General features: G+C 39.7%; 1 protein-coding gene and 1 pseudogene across 5 annotated transcripts in view; one reads left to right on the top strand and one right to left on the bottom strand.

The window, feature by feature from the left end:
- Nucleotides 1-19,780, top strand: part of SCAI (suppressor of cancer cell invasion) — a 110,755-nt gene that overhangs the window by 34,689 nt on the left and 56,286 nt on the right. For 4 of the 5 annotated variants that reach the window (XM_036238395.1, XM_016137395.2, XM_016137402.2 and 1 more), the window contains exon 3: nt 18,683-18,814. In XM_036238395.1, coding sequence (XP_036094288.1) covers nt 18,683-18,814 — 132 coding nt within the window. Of the gene's footprint in view, nt 1-15,328; nt 15,428-18,682; nt 18,815-19,780 lie in introns of all 5 variants that reach the window. The other variant, XM_016137400.2, reaches the window with a different exon arrangement.
- On the bottom strand, nt 3,185-3,303 carry LOC118600592 (annotated as a pseudogene).

Raw genomic sequence — 19,780 nt, forward strand, 5'->3', positions numbered from 1 at the left:
TGTGTTAAGTGTGAAATGCCAGTGAGACATCTGGATAGAGATGTCAAACAGGAAGTTGGCTGATGGCGATTGGCATTCAGGAGTGAAGTCCAGCCTGTAGATTAAAATACTTGGGAGCCATCGGTGGGTAACAGGTATTTAAAGCCGTGAGTGTGCAGCTGTCACCTGCTAAAGGAGCAGAGAAGAGAACATCTCTGGGGCACCCCAACATTTCGAGGTTGGGTGATGAAGTGAACCACCCGTGGAGACTTGAGAAGGAGCAGAGCCAGTGAGGTCAGAGGAGGAAACGATGTCCTAGAGGACAAAGAGGAGCATTCAGAAGAGAGTGACCAGTGGAATGACGGGAACAGAGGGGGTTGGTGCGTATTCAAGAGAGAAGAATGGGAGACGCATCGGAGACAGCCACACAGACGTGTCTTTTAAAGAGTCATGCTGTGAAGAAGGAGGTAGAGCAATAGTATGAAAGCTAGAGGAGGAGGTGAGAGATTTTTAAGTTGGGAGATAATACAGCCTCTTTGGACACTGGCAGTTGTCATGGGGTATAGAAGAGACGACTGGTGATGCTGTGGACAGTGAACAGCCGCTGGACAGATGTCCGTGGATACTGATGAGGGTATGAGAGCTGATGCTTAAATAGAGGCGTTGGCGTTAGGTAGGAAGCCAGTCAGTTCAATCAAGGCAACAGGAAAAGAGAGTAACGTATGTGGTTACAGATGCATGTGGTTTGTACATGCGTGACTGGGTGTGTGGGTCTTTGCTGCTTGCCCATGTCATTTCAGAGAAATACAGAACAGTTGCCATCAGCTGAAAGATGAGGATGAGGGATGAGATGCTGGATGTTCGAGGAGAGAAGGGAGGGTGTAAAATAGTGATCCAGGGGGGTAAAGAGTGAATGGAAGAGGGAAGTGTTCGTTCTGAGGTCATGAATGGAAAATGAGACCAGTCAGCATGATCGTGTGTGCTTCTTCGGCCATATTTGGCTGCGGAGATGCCAGCCCAGAATAGGTGGAGGGTTTAGTCAAGTAATAAATCTCATTGTTCACTTTGCAAGCCGTTTTCAGGAAGTCGGTGATGTGCATGGTATTCAGAACTTCAGTTTTTTAATTATACCCATTTTTAGCATGCTACATTTAGTGAGTGACAGGTCATTAAAAAAAAAAAACTAAAAAGGCATGGCATTGTTTCAGGAGAGGTTCTTGCTTGAGAATTACAGGCTCTGATTCCAGCAACTTAATCAGAAAAGGAATTTGTTGGAAGGTTGTCAAGTACCTCACAGCACTGATGGAAAGACTGGAGAATCTGGTTCAGAAAACAGGCAGGAACCAAGGGAATTAAAAGATCAGGAATTAGTGCCAGGGTCACAGCACTGGAAGACGTTGGCAAAGGACGTTTGGGTTAAGTACGGTGCTGTCATCTGAATATTTGTGTTCCCCCAAATTTCATGTGTTGACATCCTAACCTCAAAGGTAATAGGCGAGGCCTTTACGAGGCTTAAGTCATGAGGGTGGGACCTGATTGGATTAGTGCCCTAAGAAAAAGCTCCAGAGACATCCTGAAGCCCCTGGCCACTATACGAGGGTACAGCAAGAAGCGTCGGACTGGAAGAGAACCTTCACCCAGCCGTGCTGGCACCCACCCTGATCTCAGCCTTCCAGCCTCCAGGATTGTGAGGAGTAAAGTACTATCGTTGATAAGCCATCCAGGCTGTGGTATTTTGTTATAGCTGCTCCAGCAGACTTAAGACAGATGCTGTGGCTGCCATTTCTGATTCCCGGTATCGTGTCTGTTGGAGGAAGTGGCTTCTGAACTTACCATTTCTTGTTTTCGTTACTGGCTCTGTCTCAAAGACCTTTAGAAAGATTGCTCTGGCTGTGACATCAAGAATGAAGTAAGGAGCTCAACAGTAGAAGTGGGAAGAACCAGGGATGGGGTTCCGTGATAGATACTTCTGACTTAGATTAGGGTAGCGATGGTGGGGATGGAAAGAAATGGACAGATTCATGAAACAGCCCATTAGGCTGCTGCCAAATTCTTGGGAAAAATTCTTTTTCTTCCTCTTGTTCTTCCTCTTCCTCCCCCTCTTACTCTATTCTCTTCCTCCTTTTTCTTTCTCAAAATCCAGACCTTTCTAGAAGCCTGGAGTCTTATTTTTGCACAGGGCAGAATATTTCATAAAATTCCGCAGTATTCCTCATGTGTTTGTTAAAAAATACTTTTAAGCTCCTACTACGTACAGTACGATGCTGAAAGCGGTTGCCAGTGGTAGGCATTCTAGAATTGAGTTTAAGTCTAGACACTCAGAAATGATTCCTTTATTCCAGGGAACTACATGATTGCTGACCAGGCTAACATTTTTCTAGATGTGGACAATTGAGATTATATGATCTCTGTTATCGAAACTCCCTCCCCTCCACCCCAGGACTGACTAGGCCCTTATTTTAGTCTTTTTACATATCATTTATTTGAAATAGGCCAAATACATATCCATTATTAAAGGATATAATGAGAAAGAAAACTATGTCTTTTTTTTTTTATCCTCTTAAGACTAATTTTCAAATGGAGCTAATCATCAGAAATGGCTAAAATAGAATTCCAGCCTTCCTGAATCACAATATCTAGAAGTAGGTTCCAGAAATCTTTACTAAAAAAAAAAAATCCGGGGTAATCAGCCTGGTTTAGAACCCACAGCATTCTGCTATTCAGACTAGTTTATTCTTTACTGGAAGTTCATTCTTTTTTAATGGGGATCCATTATAAATGACTATTTGGATCTCTTAGCTTGATTTTAAAATATGGCTTTTATCTCATCTTTGAGATTAGTTTCCTAAGATCAGAGAGAGTTTTTTGGGGGTGGTAGAGGTGGAGTCCGTTAAGTCTGTGGCTCTTTGTAATGGTACAGGTTTTATTTCGTCTCCCTAAGTATAAGAAACTTGTTCTGTATATTATAAGAATAGCTCTTTAAACTTCAGCTTCTAGCAAGTTTGTATAAAAACAGCTAGATCACAGCCTCTCAAACTTAATAATGTCCATAAAATGCAGATTCTGATTTAATAGGTCTGGGGCGGGGTCTGAGTTTCTGTATTTCTTTCTTTTCCTTTATTTTTTTTAGGTGAGGCAACCCTTGGTCGGCCTCACAGATTGCAGGGATATGGTCAGTTTACAATCCCTTATTTTTAATTTTTTACACCTACAGCACCTGGTCTTCCTGGGTGGTCTCCCATCCAAGTACTAACCAGGCCCAACATGGCTTAGTTTCCGAGATCAGATGGGATAGGACTTGTTCAGGGTGGCAAGGCTGTAGACGAGTTTCTGCGTTTCTAATGAGCTCTGGGGTTATGCTGACCACTGCTCTGCAGATTTCATCTTGAGTAGTAAGAGGCCAGATGATCATTGAACATTCACATTTGTGTGAATTACTCTGCTTTGAGGAATGTTTTAGGACTCTTTAGTTTAACCAAAGGTCGAGTGGTACATTTTAAGAAGATTGGATTATATAACCTTCTGATGCTTTCCCCCATATTCTTGAAGGTTATCGTACCATATATAGCCTAAGGTTTTTAGTTTCAGGCTTTGGAACTGAATATAAGAAATGTTTTAAGCAGTATAATTTTTATTGGTTCATTAAATCCACAGCAGCAGGAAAATTGGTTTATCTACTTGAGGTAGTCTGAACTACCAGTAGAGTAGTAACAGAATTAAGAATAAGGGAGAAAGTGATATAATGTTGAGAATTATTATTAGATATGCAGATATACCTAAGGATTGGGGAATTTGTGTTTTGCAGAATTGAGCATGCTGTGGATAAGGTACCTGATGAGGTTAGAACAGTGGTTCTTAGCTGCGAATGATTTTACCTCGCAGAGTATATTTGGTAATATCCGGAGACATTTTTAGTTCTCACTACAGGTGGGATGGTGATGGTGCTACTGGCACCTAGTGGATGGAGGCCAGGGATGCTGCCGCACGCTCTGCAGGGCACCAGACAGCCCCCCCCCCACAGCAAAGGATTGTTTGTCCATGGTTGGGAAACCTTTACGTCAGAGAGTTTCGTGAGCACTCGATTAGTTTTTAAATTAAAAATAATACAGAAAAGACAAATAGAGAATAATTTATAGTCCACCAATCAAATTTAACCAATGTTAACATTTTATCATATTTGATTATAGGATTTTGGTTCAAGAAATATCACTCCATTATTTTTGGCAAAATAGTACACAATTGCTATTTTGAATTCAAACAGTAATGAAGCTATCCCAAATCTCACTACACCCAGAAATAAACATCATTAACACTAGGTGAACATTATCCCATTTATCTTTCCATGTTAGAAGAAAAGAGAGAAATGCTTTTATGAAATCGAGACGATACTGTAGATTAACTAAAAAAAAAAACCTTATGAAAATTTTAAGCGTAGAGAAAAATACACTAAAATAATGAACCTTCATGCACTCATCACTCAGCTTCAAGGTCATGAATTCATGGCCAATCTTATTTCATCTCTCTCTACACCCGCTCACCTGACTCTTGAGTATTTTGAAGCAATCCCAGAATCACACCATTTCATCTGGAAATATTTTGGTACCTGTCTTTAAATCATGAGGACTCCTTTTTTGAGCCATTGTCACACACAATTAATTTTCCCTGATTCATTCTTTCTCTGCTTCCCTCCTCTCCTCTCTCTCTCCCTTCTTTCTTCTTCTCTCTCTCCCTCTCCAAACTGAAGTGGTTTTTTTTGTTTGTTTGTTTCTAATGAGATTACACATAATGAAAGAGCATTAATTCCACAAGGAAAGGGAAATGAATGCTGCATAGGTCAAAAGAAAAGCTATCTGCCACAAATATTTTTTACAAATTGCGTTTTTTCTTTCTAGAGTGTCAAACTATTTGGCAGTGCTGTGGAAAATAATGAAATACTCCTTTATTTCTCTTTTTTTTATTATGTTCATTTTTAAGCTGCCTTTCTCACCTTTTTCAATATTTCTCTGAAATACCTTCCTGCTTTGGTGCGTTTGCTCTAGCCATGGCTTCTGGGGCCATTTAGCAGGAAAGTACCCGCAAGAAGCATGTAACTGGCGGTTATTAGCTTCTTGAGGGCAAGGAACTAGTCTCACCATCCTTCACCTGTGACCATTACTATGTCCTCATTATTTGTCTGATGCCTGTTATTAATCTTGAGGGGATCGTGCCAATATTAATTGGTGTATTAATCGAAACCATTTATAACAAAAAGCTAAGTGTGCTCATTTAGCTCAATAGTGTGCATGCAGGGGAATAGAATTTAGCTATTAATGTTGGGTGCATGTATCTGTGGGCAGCCTCTGTAAAGAGCAGGGCAGAGCACCATCGTTCCTCCGGTCACGTCCTCTTGTTCCATCTAACTTACTTACAAGGTGACCATATGTCCCGGTTTGCCTGATACAGTCTCAGTTTTTGCACAGTCTTGATGTAATTATCAATAGAATCCCTTTTCATTCACAGAGTTGTCCAAGTTTAGATGGTAAATTAAAGGATAGTCCTACTTAACGTGACATTTAATGTGTGCCAGGTTCTCTTCTGAACACTTTACATACATTCTCATTTAATTTTCATGACAACCCTAAGAAGCAGATCTTACTGCTCACCCCATTTTACATATTGAGAGTTTGGGGCACAAGGAAGTTGAATAACGTCACTAAGATCACACAGTTGTGTTTGAATGGCGAGTGGCGGAGCCAGGTTTGAGTGCAGGCAGTTTGGTGCCAGTGCTCTTAAACACTCCGCTGTGTGACTTCTCTGCAGGTCCCAAATACATGTCTCTGTAGAATACACGCCAGTCTAGCAGGAGTCTCCTGATAATTAACCTGCGTATTTTCACATCAGCAGCATGACTGAGGCTTTGGGAGTTCGAGGGATTCCCTTTCCTTCATACGATGCTTGTAGGTTTCCTCTCCACTGCCACACCAACCCGGTTATAGACGTCTTCTTCTTTCTTTGAACAGCAGCTGCTTGGCATGCCCCCCTGGACTCTCAGGGGCGCACGGTCCCAGCTTTTGCAGATTCTCAAGTCGCTGCTCCTCACCCCTGGCTGTCTTTGGTAATTCAGACACACGCGGTTTCTCCAGCACCTGGAACAGTGTCCGTGGTATGGCAGGCACACACACACTTTTTCACTACCTTTGATCAGTTCATATTTTGGAGTTATCTGGGGACAGTATTCAAAGACCTTGCACAAGGTGCTCTGAGGACAGATGTTTTTCAGACAGCTACTGCTTTCAGTTAGCTTCCAGTTCAGTAAGGGGATGATGAACGTGCACGAATAACGATCATTTAAGGCAACTTGAGCCATGTGAGTAATTTAGAGTTCAGAGAAAAACAAATCATTTCCGACAGGGCTGATCCAGGAAAATGTCGTGAAGGTGGAGATACTTAAGTCAGTTGGATGACCTCTAAATTGGCTAAATAATCACTACCCCCCTTATGCTAAGGACGGGCCTTCAGTTTGCCAAGAGTAGAGGCCTGATGGGAGAATAATTGATCATCGCAGACAAGAGGAGGACTCTGACAACTTGACGCTGAGTCCTCTTGTGGAAAATCCTCAGTCATCACCATCATGGCACACTTTGACCTCTAGGTGGGCTGCGAGCAGCAGGAACAGATGGAACCCTTCAGTAGGAAAGACTAATTTTTTTTAATGTGCAAGTCTGGTGTTGTTTATTGGATCATTTTTTAACCTTTTTTAGTTTGAAGTCTATTGATATACACAAGATCTTTTTCCTTAATAAAAACATTGTCTACTTTTATTATTATGCATTTGCCTTTTTACTTTTTTACTTGATATCTTAATAAGAAAAAAATATGGCTGCATTTGAATAGAATTTATCACAGTAGCCTGGTGAGATGGGACAGCATTTAGTATCCTAATTTTACAGATGAAGAAACTAAAGTTAAACCATAAGCTATGTGACTTTGAATAAAATGGCACAATTAGGACTTATACCCAGGTCTTCAGAATCCAGATCCAGTGTGTATCACGTGGCCTTATTTTAACTTGCTAGATTAAAAAACATTTTTAATCAGTTTCAAGATAGAGAAGAACAATGAACATTGCTGTGATCATCTCACATTATACGTCGTTTTTAATGAATGTCATTATCGAATCTAGTTCAGCACAATTAGTCCGTTTCCATTTCTGAGTCGACAGGCTTATTAACGCCACTTTGATGATCGCAGAGCCAATAAATCCTACGGAAGGGGAAGGCCTGTGGGGGCCGCAGGTGCCCTGTATGGTACCTGCGTGCAAACCAGAAAAAGCAGCCCTTCCAGGTGGACGGGGCAGTCAGGAAAAGGCCACACGTGCTAGGGCCAGGATGCCGGGCTTGGAAAATGAGCGTCTGGATTTTAATCCACTCTGCCTCTTCTAGGTGTAGTACTCAGAAGCAGGAGCCGTGAATCTGGTTTATCTTAACTTATTTATGAGGAGCTGGGCTCTTTTTAGTCCTGTGTTTATAAGGAAAACCTCTTGTTCCTCAGTATACGAAGTATCCACCTGCCCCAGCACCTTATACTTGTTCCCTCTGCCTAGAACCTGAACTCACCTGATCTTTTACCTGTCTCTCTGCTTCACTTCACCCAGGTCTCTGCTCACACAGGTGTTACTTTCTCAGATGTCACCTCACCTACCCTGACTAACATTATTATCCCCCAGTCACGCTCTCTCCTTCCTGCTGTTTTCCTCATTCCACTTCTTACCACTTGAATATTTTATTTATTTTATTTTATTTTTGTCTCTCCATTAGAAAGTATACTCAGAAAGCAGGGATTTCGTCGGTTTCATTCACTGCTGTATTCCAGCAGCTAGAATGACCAGTTTTCATATTTGCTGACTTTTATTAATAACTATGCGACTTTCTGGACTACAATGTTATGAATATTGTCTCATCGAATCTCCTTAATAGCTATGTGAGGGGTAAATATTATAATCCTCATTTTGGAATTGAAGAAATCCCAAAGCTTAGAAAAGTAGCATCCCAAAGTCAAATATCTAGTAATTAAAATCATTCCTTGACAGGTAGATCTGATAACCAAAGTCCATTTTTAAAGAAATTTGGTTTAGTGATTTTTTTGGGTCTTGTAATTTTTTTTAAAGACTGATTTCCAGTTATTGGGGGGCAAGAGACCTTAAACATATTATTAGCTATGTTTTTAGGGAAAGGAAAGGCAGGGCCAGTGGGATTTCAAGTATTGGTAATGAGATCAGACAATCCTATTTTGTAATCTTTGCATTCTTTTTCTTTTTTTTAATTAAGTTTATTGAGAGTAACATTGGTGATACAATTATATAATTTTCAGGTGTACATTATAATTTTACATCTGTATATTCTTTTGCGTGTTTACCACCCAAAGTCCAGTTTCCTTCAGCTACCATATATTTGATCTCCTTTACCCACTTCACTCTCCCCATAACCCCCTATATTTGACCCTCTTGAACCGTCGTCTACCTCCCTGCTTCTCTCCCACCCCCTACCCTCTGGTAACCACTAGTCTATAGTCCATGTCCGTGAGTCTCTGTTTGTCCTGTTCGTTTGTTGCTTTTAGGTTTATATACCACATATAAGTGACATCATGTGATCTTCAACTTTTTCTGTCTAGCTTATGTCGCTTAGCATGATTATCTCGAGGTCCATCCATGTACTTGCAAATGGCAGTATTTCATCTCTTCTTATGGCTGAGTAATATTCCACTGTATATATGTATCGCAGCTTCTTAAGCCGATCATCTATCGTAGGACACTTCAGTTGCTTCCTTGTCCTGACCACTGTGAATAATGCTGCTGTGAACATCAGTGTGCAAATATCTTTTTCAGATGTGGGTTTTCAAGTCTCTGGGGTAAATACCCAGTAGAGGAATTGCTGGATCATATGGTAGATCAATTCTTAGTTTTTTGAGGAACCTCCATACTGTTTTTCCACAGCGGCTGTACCAATTCGCAGTCCCACCAGCAGTGTATGAGGGTTCCTTTTTCTCTGCATCTTCTCCAACATTTGTTGTTACTTGTCCTGTTGATTATAATCTTCACATTCTTATGTAAGGGTGCCCTGGGAAGAAGAGCATGACATTGGAGTCTTTTTCCAACTCGGTAGCTCTGGATAAATAACTTACCTGAGCCTGTTGTCTTCATCTGTAGATTCTGATAACAATGCCTACCTCATAGGGGTGTGAAGATGAAACATGTATGGAAAATGCCTGGCATAGTTTCTGCCTGCTGTTGCGGTCATCCTCGGATGTCATTAAGAATGAAAATCTGTGGGGCTCATACTTTTGACATACCAGAGAGCAGCCATGTCTTGTTGGCGGATGATCGAGGCCCTTGCCTGAACTTTTTGTTCCCTCTCGAGTTTTTGTGTTATGAAAAAGCGGCTATTTAATTTGAACGACGTTGTATTTGACTGCCGCTCCGTGAGTTCTCCACCGGAGACAGTTTTTATGAATTGTTAGCTATAGGCTGCTTCAGGTCATATTTCTCCATGGAAACCGAGATCCTATTTTTGAAGATTCCTTTCATTTTGTATATTTTTGTGTTTCCTGCCCCATTAGCTTCACAAATAGTCATTCCATGTGTCTCGTTGATAGTCATTCTTTTTAGATGACTAACTGCCTTTCTTTCCTTTCACTGCGGCTATGTCTGGATGAAGTAATTTGCATATTTCTGTGTGTCAGGTAAACACATCTCTTTCTCCACATTTGGTAGGCAAAATGACATCTTTACAGTCTCCTGAACAATATCTTACGATTGGGCCTCCGGCTGTATGTGCATCACTGCTGCTCCGTGCTCTAGCTTCTTTGGCTGATTTTTCTTAAACTCTCTTTGCTCTCAGTTCATTCATTTTCTTTATATATTGAACAATGAGACGTTTGGTACCTATGCATTTCCCTTGCGGTTTTTATTATAGCATGTCATTTGATTTCAGTCACATGTTGGAATAAGTCAGGAAAATGGTTTTTGGAAAATAAGTTGTATATAATGTACGATAGTTTTATGCGATCTTCGATACATGAAGATACTTTGTACCGGAGCAAGGACCAGCTTTTTCGAGCACGGCCACTTGTTCAGTATAGGAGTACCATCTGCACCAAGCAGTAGCTTCTTGTTCCTTTTACCCTGAACATGGCAAAACACCATCATCATCCCCATATACACACATTCAGTATTTTTCATACTTGGTATTTTTCAGTTTACACTCTGTTTTTGAGTGCATGTGTAACAGTTTTACAACTAACAATTTTAGAGTACATTGTAATCAGCAGGGCAATTTCATATCCATTACTTCCTTTTATTGTCCAACAGCCTTAGGAGGTATCTGTTATTAATATTCCATTTTTATAGCTGGGAAAACGTATGTGATACTCTCTTTGTTGATACTGAATTACGCAGTCATTCTGTCTCTTTGTATGTCTTTTTGAAAATCTGAGTGAAAAAAAAATCTGAGTTCATAAGAAAATGATCTCTCTTCTACTGTGCAATTTCTATAAATACCTTCTCTTCTTTGTCAGAATTCATTTTTTATTGTATTTTGGTTTTATTTCCTATACTTCCCTTCCTCAGCCCGTTTCCTTTTGGTCTAAGCCCAGGGCTGTTCCCTGTCTCTTTGAAACATCTCTGAACCGCAGAGTTATAACGGCGATGTTATCCGATGTTATACGTTGTAAGCTGCTTTCAGACGCCTTTCACACCTAGATCATCTCCTTCTGTCTTCACAGCAGTTATCCCAGGTAGGCAGGACAAGTGTAAATTGCTTGTTTTTACAGATTAAAAAACCCGCAACGCAAAGTGTTAACAAAAGTTTTTTATTTGTTTACAGTCACGGAACTAGGGAGTGTCAGGAACAGGACTGCTCAGGCTTCTGTCCTAGTCCAGGGCCCTTGCCGCTGCCGTTGACTCTGCAGTGCGCTCCCTGCTGTGATGCGAGACACGCTTGTCTCGTTCCTCTCCCGGTTTCTTTCATACGTTCATGTTGCCAGCCACTTACTCAGAATCGAAATCGAGGGGCAGTTTCTCTTGCTGCTTTGTCAAAAGACTTCCCATAGAAAGAAACTGTCACCAAGGGCAGGTCAGTAATTTGTCAGGTGCTCTGTATTTAGCAGAAGTCTTTGGGCAGTTGTTCCCGCTCGCTGGCCTCTCTCCCGTGTGCCCATTTTGTCATCTGTGTCAGGATCCAGTATGGATTGCTCTTAGGGCTGCTGTAACAAATGACCACAAACTGGGCAGCTCGGAACAGCAGAACTTTGTGCTCTCACACGTCAGGAGGCCGGAAGTCCAAAATCAAGCTGTTCCTGGGAAGACTTGGATCTGTTTTAGAAGCTCACAGAGAGAATCTGTTCCGTGTCCCTGCCCGAGCTTCTGGTGGCTGCCAGCAGTCCTTGGCGTTCCTCGACTCGCAGCTGCGTAGATCCAGTCTCCGTCTCCACGTGGCATTCTCCTCTCCGTGGGTGTCTTGTCTCTGCTTCTAAGGACACGGGGCATACTGGATTGAGGACTCACTGCATTCCAGTATGAGCTCATGTTAACCGACGTCTGAATTCCGTCTGCGAGCACTGTGTTTCCAAATAAAGTCACACTCACAGGTACAAGGGGTTAGGACTTTGACGTACCTTTTAGGGGGGACACAAGTCAACCCACAACAATATATGGCCTTCTCTTTGTCTCCACTTTTATTCCTACCCATGTGATATGTTTACGTATGTGCCGTCCATAACGGTCTGTAGCACCGACCTTGTCTGTAGATTTCCTTGTGTATTTTCCCCACATAATTGATAGTGATACATACATATATATATTTCATTCATGGCTTTATGATTTATATTTTAGTAAACCACTAAGATTATTTGCTGTTAAAATTTCAGTTGTCTCTAATCTATTAATATTACAAACATTTGAGGCCAGAACAGCTATTTATATAATATGGACTTTGGCCTGTAATTTTGCTTTTTTGTTGTATTGCTCTTTTATGGTTTTGGTGTCAGGCTATGTCAGCTTTATTAAAATGAATGTTGAGTGTATTTCAATGTTAGCGTGTGTTTTAAACTTTGGTTTAAAACTTAGTTGTAAAACCATCTGGGTCTGGTGTTCTTTCTCCCTCCTCTCCTTCCCCTCCCCTTTCTTTCCCTGTCTTTTTTATTCAAGAATAACATAGTCAGTCACATAAGGGCAGTTATCTAAAAGACAACAAAGAATAAGTGTTGGTGAAGATGTGGGGAAAAAGGAACCCTTCATGCACTGCTGGTGGGATTGTAAACCGGTGCAGCCACTATGGAAAACAGTATGGAGAGTCCTCAAAAAATTAAAAATAGAACTACCGTAGGACCCAGCAACCCCACTTCTTGGTATTTAACCAAAGAAATCAAAAGCACAAATTCGAAAAGATAGGTGCACTCCTGTGTTCATTGCGGCATTGTTTACGGTAGCCAAGACATGGAAGCAACTGAAGTGTCCATCGATAGATGAATAGATAAAGAAGATATGGTACATCTACACAGTGGAATATCACTCAGCCATAAAAAAGAATGCGATTTTGCCACTTGCAACAATATGGATGGACCTAGAGAGTATTATTATGCAAAGTGAAATAAGTCAAAGATAATTGCTATATGATTTTACTTACATATAGAATGTAAAAAAACAAAACAAAACAGAAGTAGGCTCATAGATACAGGGAACAAATTGATGGTCGTCAGATGGAGGCGGTGTGGGGACTGGGAAGTACAAACCGCCAGTTAAAAAAAAATTAGTCACTGAGATACACAGTTATGTTGTTATAATTATGTATGGTCCCAGGTGGGTACTAGACTTATCGTGGTGGTTACTTCGTCAGATATATACATGTCTAATCACTATATTGTACCCCTGAAACTAATATGATATTGTATACCGACTATAATTTTAAAATAAATTTTAAAAAAAAGTAACACAGAAAAGTGTATAGGTAATAAATGCACATCTCAATGAATTCTTACAATGTGAACCCTAGGTCGAGACGTACAATATTGCTAGCAACCCTCTTATTTCTTGCTTGCTCCTTAAAAGGAACCACTGTCTTGCTCAGTCTGTTCAGTGCCGTACCAGTTTTGTGTGGGACTTTGGAATCATGGTACGTATGCTTTTCGTGTCTGCTTCCTCTTACTCGGCATCGTGATAGGTTCATCCGTGTTGTTACAGGTGGCTGCAGTGCGTTCATTTTCATCACACTGTAGTACTCCGCCGATTCATTTCATTATTGATGAATAGTTGATTGCTTCCAGCTTTTGTCAATGACAAATTTTACCTCTGTGAACATTCTCTGTCTTTTGGTGCACACGTGTTGGGTCTGTGTTGGTATGCACCTAGTGCTGAATCAAAGGGTCTGTTTTAGCAGATGCTCCTGAGTAGTTTTCTAGTATTTCCCGTTGCTGCATAGTCTTTCCGCGCTGGGATTGTCAGGGTTTTTAATGTTTGAGACTGATAGGTATGTAGCAGTAACTCATTGTGTCTTTAATTCGCATTTCTCTGACGGCGAATGAAGGTCGGCAGCCTTTCCTTTGGCTCTCTCCTTTTGGCCTTACCCCCTCTCCTTTTTTATCGGATCTTTTTTTTTTCTTACTGCCTTGTAGGGATGCTTCATTTATTTTGGTTAGAAGCCCTTTTTCAAATATATATATTGCAAATATCGATGGCTTGTCTTTTCCCTTTTTAAATTGTGTCTTTATTGTGTCTTTAATGAACACAGTACTTGACTTTTAAAACAGTCTCATTTTTCCTTCATGGTGAGTGCTTTGGGTGACCTGTTTAAGAAATCTTTTTTTACTTCGGGGTCACGAAGATAGTTTCCTATATTATCATCTAAGAACTATGTTATTTTACTTCTTTCTTTTACTTGCACAGTCTATACCTAGAGTCAATTTTCATGTGTAGTGTAGATGGGAATGAAGATTCATGTTTTTTCTTTTTATTTTAGATATCCTGATTAGCTTGACCCAGCACTGGCTCCTTTTATTTATTTCTTTTTGATAAAACAATTTTTTCTTTATTGCTTGACCGTGCCACCTTTGTCATCGATCATGTGTCCATGTACATGTGGCTTTTTTTCAATTCTCTGTTCTGCCGTATTGGTCTGTTTGTCTCTTCTTGCACCAATACCACAGTCTTCAATCCTGGAGCTTTATAGAAGCCTTGACATCCAGTAGAATAAGTCCTCCCATGTTGTTCTTTTCCAAGATGATTTTAGCTGCTGTTGGCTCTTTGCATTTCCATATAAATTGTAGAATCAACTTGTCCATTTCCATAAATCTATTGAGATTTTGATAGGTATCACATTGACTCCACAGACAAATTTAGTGAGAACTGATGTCTTTATAATTTTAAGGCCTCTAGTAAAACACATGGCACATTCTTAATTTTCTCTAAGTCTTCTTTAATTTATCTCTCATTTTTTACAGTTTTCTATGATGAGGTCTGGTACGTCTGCATTGTATTTATTCCTAGTTACCTGATATTATTTGGTGCTATTGTGATCTAATCTTTTAAGGTTTCACTTTCTAGTTACCTATTCGTGGGGATACTGTTGGCCTTTTTATATTCACTTGATATTCATCAACTTGGCTAACCTCACTGGTTAATTCTCATAGTTTATCTCTAGGTTCTTTTGAAATTTCTATGAAAAGATTCATATCATCTGTAATGATAGCTTTATATCTGTAGAAATATAATCAAGTTAGATAAAATTAATTTTAATAATATATTTTCTCTAAATGATCAAAATGTTTCAGCATGTAACAATATAAAAATTAATTAGATTTTTACATCCTTTTTTTCATATTAAGTCTTAACTTTGATGTATTTTACATTTACAACACATCTCGATTTAGAGTAGCCATGTTGCAAGTGCTAAGTAGCCACATGTGGCTGATACCTACAGTTTTAGATGTGACAGATCTGGGTCTGGAGGGTGCCACAGACTTTTTTATAAACAATTTTTTAATGACATTGTATTTTTTTCGGTTACAGTTGACATTCAATATTATATTAGTTTCAAGTGTACAAGCATAGGGGTTAGACATTTATATAATATATGAAGTGGTAAGTCTCGTATACCCACTCGATAAGTACCCAGTAAGTCTAGTCACCCACCCACCTGGCACCATACATAGTTATTACAATGTTATTGACTATATTCCTCATGTCGTGACTATTTCGTAACTGCAAATTTGTACTTCTTAATCCCTTCACCTTTTCCTAGCTCCTCCCATCTGGCTATCATCAGTTTCTTCTCTGTATCTATGAGTCTGGTTCTGTTTTGTTTTTTCTTTTCTTTTTTAGATTCCACATATAAGTAAAACCGTATGGTATAAACCAATAATTCTTACATGAGAACTTTTTATGGAGTCGCTGAAGAAGCCTCTACTGACTTGATCTTATGTAAGTGCCAGAGAAAGATTAGATTTTCTAGAAAATTTTTACTGAAAAGGCGCCATTTGAATAATGTCTTGAACTATGTCTGTAGATCTGCCAGGTGAACAAAATAGGCCAAGAGAATAACATGCAAAATTGTAGTATTATGTAAGAGTAGAATTTGTTTAGAGACTCGTAGATGTTGCACTGTGATCAGAGATCAGGGAATTGTGTAAGAGTGAGAGGGGAGGCTGGCCGGCAGGTCTTCCCCAGTTCTCTGGTTATGAGTAGTTTATCAGTAATGATAGGTTGACATGCTCTTTACGCTAAATTCCAGAAGTGTGATCGCTGGGTCTAATGGCGTGAACATATTCCCCAGTCCATACAGGGAATCTCCCAGGTCTGAACGTTTACACCGCCCCTAGCAAATATGCTGGTTTCAGTGCATACTCAAGCCCTGTAATTAGTATATTTTTGATGTGCTAACTTTGCTGTATCAGGTGCGTATTTTGTTGATGACTGGCAAGGTTTGACAGGTTCTTGTTACCATTGGTTACTACCGTCGAGTTCTCAGGTCCCGTTCCAGCTTTAGCTGTTGTCCCGACAGCATGCCTTACGGCAGGAAGATGCAGCATCAGGCCGTGCACTTCGGCTTTCCCCTTCCTTTGGAGGAACGGCCTTGACGTTTTTGACCTTGACAGTTCTGAAGAGTACAGGCTGGTTATTTTTGTAGAATGTCTCCCCAGTGTGGTTTTGTCTGTTTCCTCGTGATTAAACTCAAGTTCAGGTCTTTGTCAGGAACAACACTGCTCATCACACCCTATCGCGTGGTACCGGACTTCGCTGCGTCTGATTGCTAATGACGTTCTCTTTGATCCCTTGACCAAGGTGGTGGCTGCCAGGTTTCACTGCTGTGAAGTTACTTTTTCTTTTTGGAATGAATCTGTTTAGTGGTGAACTACTCTGAAACTATCCTGTTCACTCTCAAACTTTCCATTTATTCATTATTTATTTACATTAGTATTGCTTCATAATTTCTTATTTTATTCAGTAGGTTGTAATCCATTACTATCATTTGTTTTGATGCTGAAATTATCTCCAGTTTGGTCAGTGGGATCTCCTTCAAGCTGGATCCTGTGTCCCTTCTTGTTTTTCTTCCCTCCCTCCCTCCTTCTCTCTCTCTCTCTTTCGTTCTTTTTCCAGTTTTATTGAGATGTCATTGACATATTGCATTGTATTAGTTTAAGGTGTGCAACATACTCACTTTTCATATTACAAAATGATTACCACATTATATTTCGTTACCATCCATCACCTCATATAATTACAGTTTTTTATTTCCTTATAAGGAGAACTTTTAAGATCTGCCTCCTTAGCAGATTTCAAATATACAGTATGGTATTGTTACCTGTAGTCACCACGCTGTGCATTATGTCCCTGGAACTTACTATCTTATACCTGGAAGTTTGTACCTTTGTTCACCTTCACCTGTCTATTCCCTGTGTCTATGATTTCCCTTTTTTAGATTCTGCCTATAAGTGAGATCATATGGTATTTGTCTTTCTCGGTCTGACTTAGTTCACTTAGCATAGTGGCCTCAAGATCCATCCATGTCATCGCATATGGCAGGATTTCCCCCTTCTTTATGGCTGAATAATATTCCATCACGTATATATGCCACATTCTTTATCATATATTGTTGGTGGGCACTTAGGTCCTTTTGACACATCCCTCATCCTTTGAGTACTTTCTAGCTCTCTGGCATGGGATAGTCCAGATTCATCTTGTCCTTTTTCTGCCCCAGTGCTGTAATTAGCCAGTTCCAACTCGCAAGGAGCTCTGGCTCCCTTTATTGGAGAATGGTGTATTAGAAGCCAAGATTGGGCGCTAGGGATGTGTGAAGTGTACCATTAGAGCATGGAGGTTGTCACTGCTCTGAGGCCCTCTCAATAGACAGATTGAGGGAGCTAAGGTGTATGTACATGTGTGCTTACATGCACACACACATACACACCCTGCACATCTGTGTCTCTAGTTTTAGAAATCCACTGGTTTACCCGGATCTCCAGTTTCAATCCACAGCGTTCATTCTAACCTTTTCACAAATGAATTCTTTGTTTCCATGTTTAGTGTAGGTTCATACTCTATATACCGCAGAGCGAGTTGCTGTGTTTAAAATGGCTGTTTAACACGATCGATTACGGATGAAGATAGTTTGGCTGCAATAAAATAGAGCTTTACTGGTAGAGGCTGGATTTGAACTGGTTTTCATTTTCCTGCTGGAACTACTAATAGTCAAAGAAAAAAATTCTTTTCTGTGTTCATGATGTAATTATTCTGGCACAGTTTTATTGTTAGTTTGCCAGTACTGATGTACTTGGTTTATTTAGTAGATGCGTAGGTGAGAAGTCGTATGTCAGTCAAATACAACTTCCTCCCTTCATTTCCACATTTTAGAGACGTGTAAATTCCATCTGACTCTGTGCTTGCCTGGGCTCCTCCTGTGTTGCTTGTTATTTTCTGAGCCCCTTAAACCAGGCATCACTGAATTATGACCCATGGACCAAATCCAGCCCTCTACCTTATTAATAAAGCCCTCCACTTTATTAACACTGTTTGTGTCAATAAAGTCTTATTGCAACACACACAAAAACATATAGCTTTAAAATACCTCTGTGTGTAGGTATGATTTCTTTTAATCCCTTTTTTGTACTGAGGCATCCCCATATTATTTATTACCTTCTATCTTAAATATAATGGTAAGTTAGTGATAGGGTAGCGTGCAGTCATTAGAATGCTATGAAGTACTTAACCATTTCCCTCTTTGCTGCGTTTAGGTTATCAGCCTTTAAATAAATGATACCGAAATAAATATCTTTATAGTTAAAGTGTTCTCCATTTGTAGGATCCTTTTACAGGATGGATTAGTAGAATGGATCAAGTAGATGAATACATCCAAAATATCAACATTTTTTTGTTTGTAATCATGTAAAGGAGTGCCTGGAACGCCACAGGCGTTCAAATAACATTGGATGGAAGAATATTCTAAAAGTTGCTTTCCAACTTTTTGGAAAATTGGATGGACCACTTTTCAGTCCCACCGACGATATGAGATCATCTGTTCTCTCCGACCATCTCACACTTAAATTATTTCCATGATTTGATTGTAATCAGAAAGAATTCTCTGTCTTGGAAAAAAAAATGCTATCAGATAACGTAACCGAGGTCTGTTTCTCTTTTTAGTTTCACCTACTTGGTAAATGGACACATGTTTTCTTACAGGACTGAATTTGCTCTTAAAGAAATCATGTCGTCTGGAGGTGCTGAAGATGACATCCCGCAAGGAGAGAGGAAAACGGTTACAGATTTTTGTTACCTTCTGGATAAATCTAAGCAGCTGTTCAATGGGTTAAGGTTAGTGGACTCTCGATGTGTTAAACTTGTCCCTAATTCTGTATGGTTTTTTTTTTTTCCCATGGCTGATGTATGGTTACTTTCCGAAAGTTGTGTATAGAATGTTACATAATATCTGTACTAGAAGTGATTGTGTTTTTTTTCTTTGATACTATTTCTTCATGCTCAGATGAAAGAACGATAGGAAAAGAGGGTAGCTGTTTTAGTCAAGTTGAAGAGAGCTACTTTGTTAGATGGCTTTAGATACATTATTCCACATCATACCCGATTCACATCTGATTACACAGTGAGGTGTTGGGGACTAAGAGGCCTAGGAGTGCATAATGCAGGTGAACTGGGCCGCTCTCCTGTTACATTTCTGTACATTTGTTTATTTGCTTGTTTCTTTTATTCGTTCTTTTTCTTATTTTGAAATATCTGTTGGCTAAAAGAACGATGGAGTGTTCTAGACAGTGTTATTTTTACTTTAAGTTATGAGTGCCCTGAAGGGACTGGTAGCAGAAGCCTTATGCGCTTATGTCAAAATGTATTCTTTATGTATGCTTGTGTGTGGTAGGTAAATAATTTTTATGGTTTTTTTCTGTTTAGATGATTTAGCCCACATTTTAGTTCTTGAGATCCTTAGCATATTGACTTACTTCCGACCTAAAGCTTCATTAATTAGCTTAGTTCCGGTCATAAAAAAATTAACGCTTATAGGTAAAATAGGTTTTATTTTTGAATTTCTACATAGAAGTGAATGATTGTGGGTTATTTTAATTTACAGCTTATTCCTGGGAGAAAATGCAAGCTTTTCCTCACATGTTTTATAATTGTATTCTACATCCCTATATTTAGAACTGTACTGGCAGAGTTTATTTTTAAAGTTCATATATCTTTTAAAAAACATTTACAGTGATAAAGATAACACAAGGTCACACAATCCTTCATGACCACTCTATCTGAAGCTGTGCTTTAAATCATTCT

The sequence above is a fragment of the Rousettus aegyptiacus genome, unplaced genomic scaffold (genome assembly GCF_014176215.1).
Source record: "Rousettus aegyptiacus isolate mRouAeg1 unplaced genomic scaffold, mRouAeg1.p scaffold_m13_p_3, whole genome shotgun sequence".
NCBI lineage: Eukaryota > Metazoa > Chordata > Mammalia > Chiroptera > Pteropodidae > Rousettus > Rousettus aegyptiacus.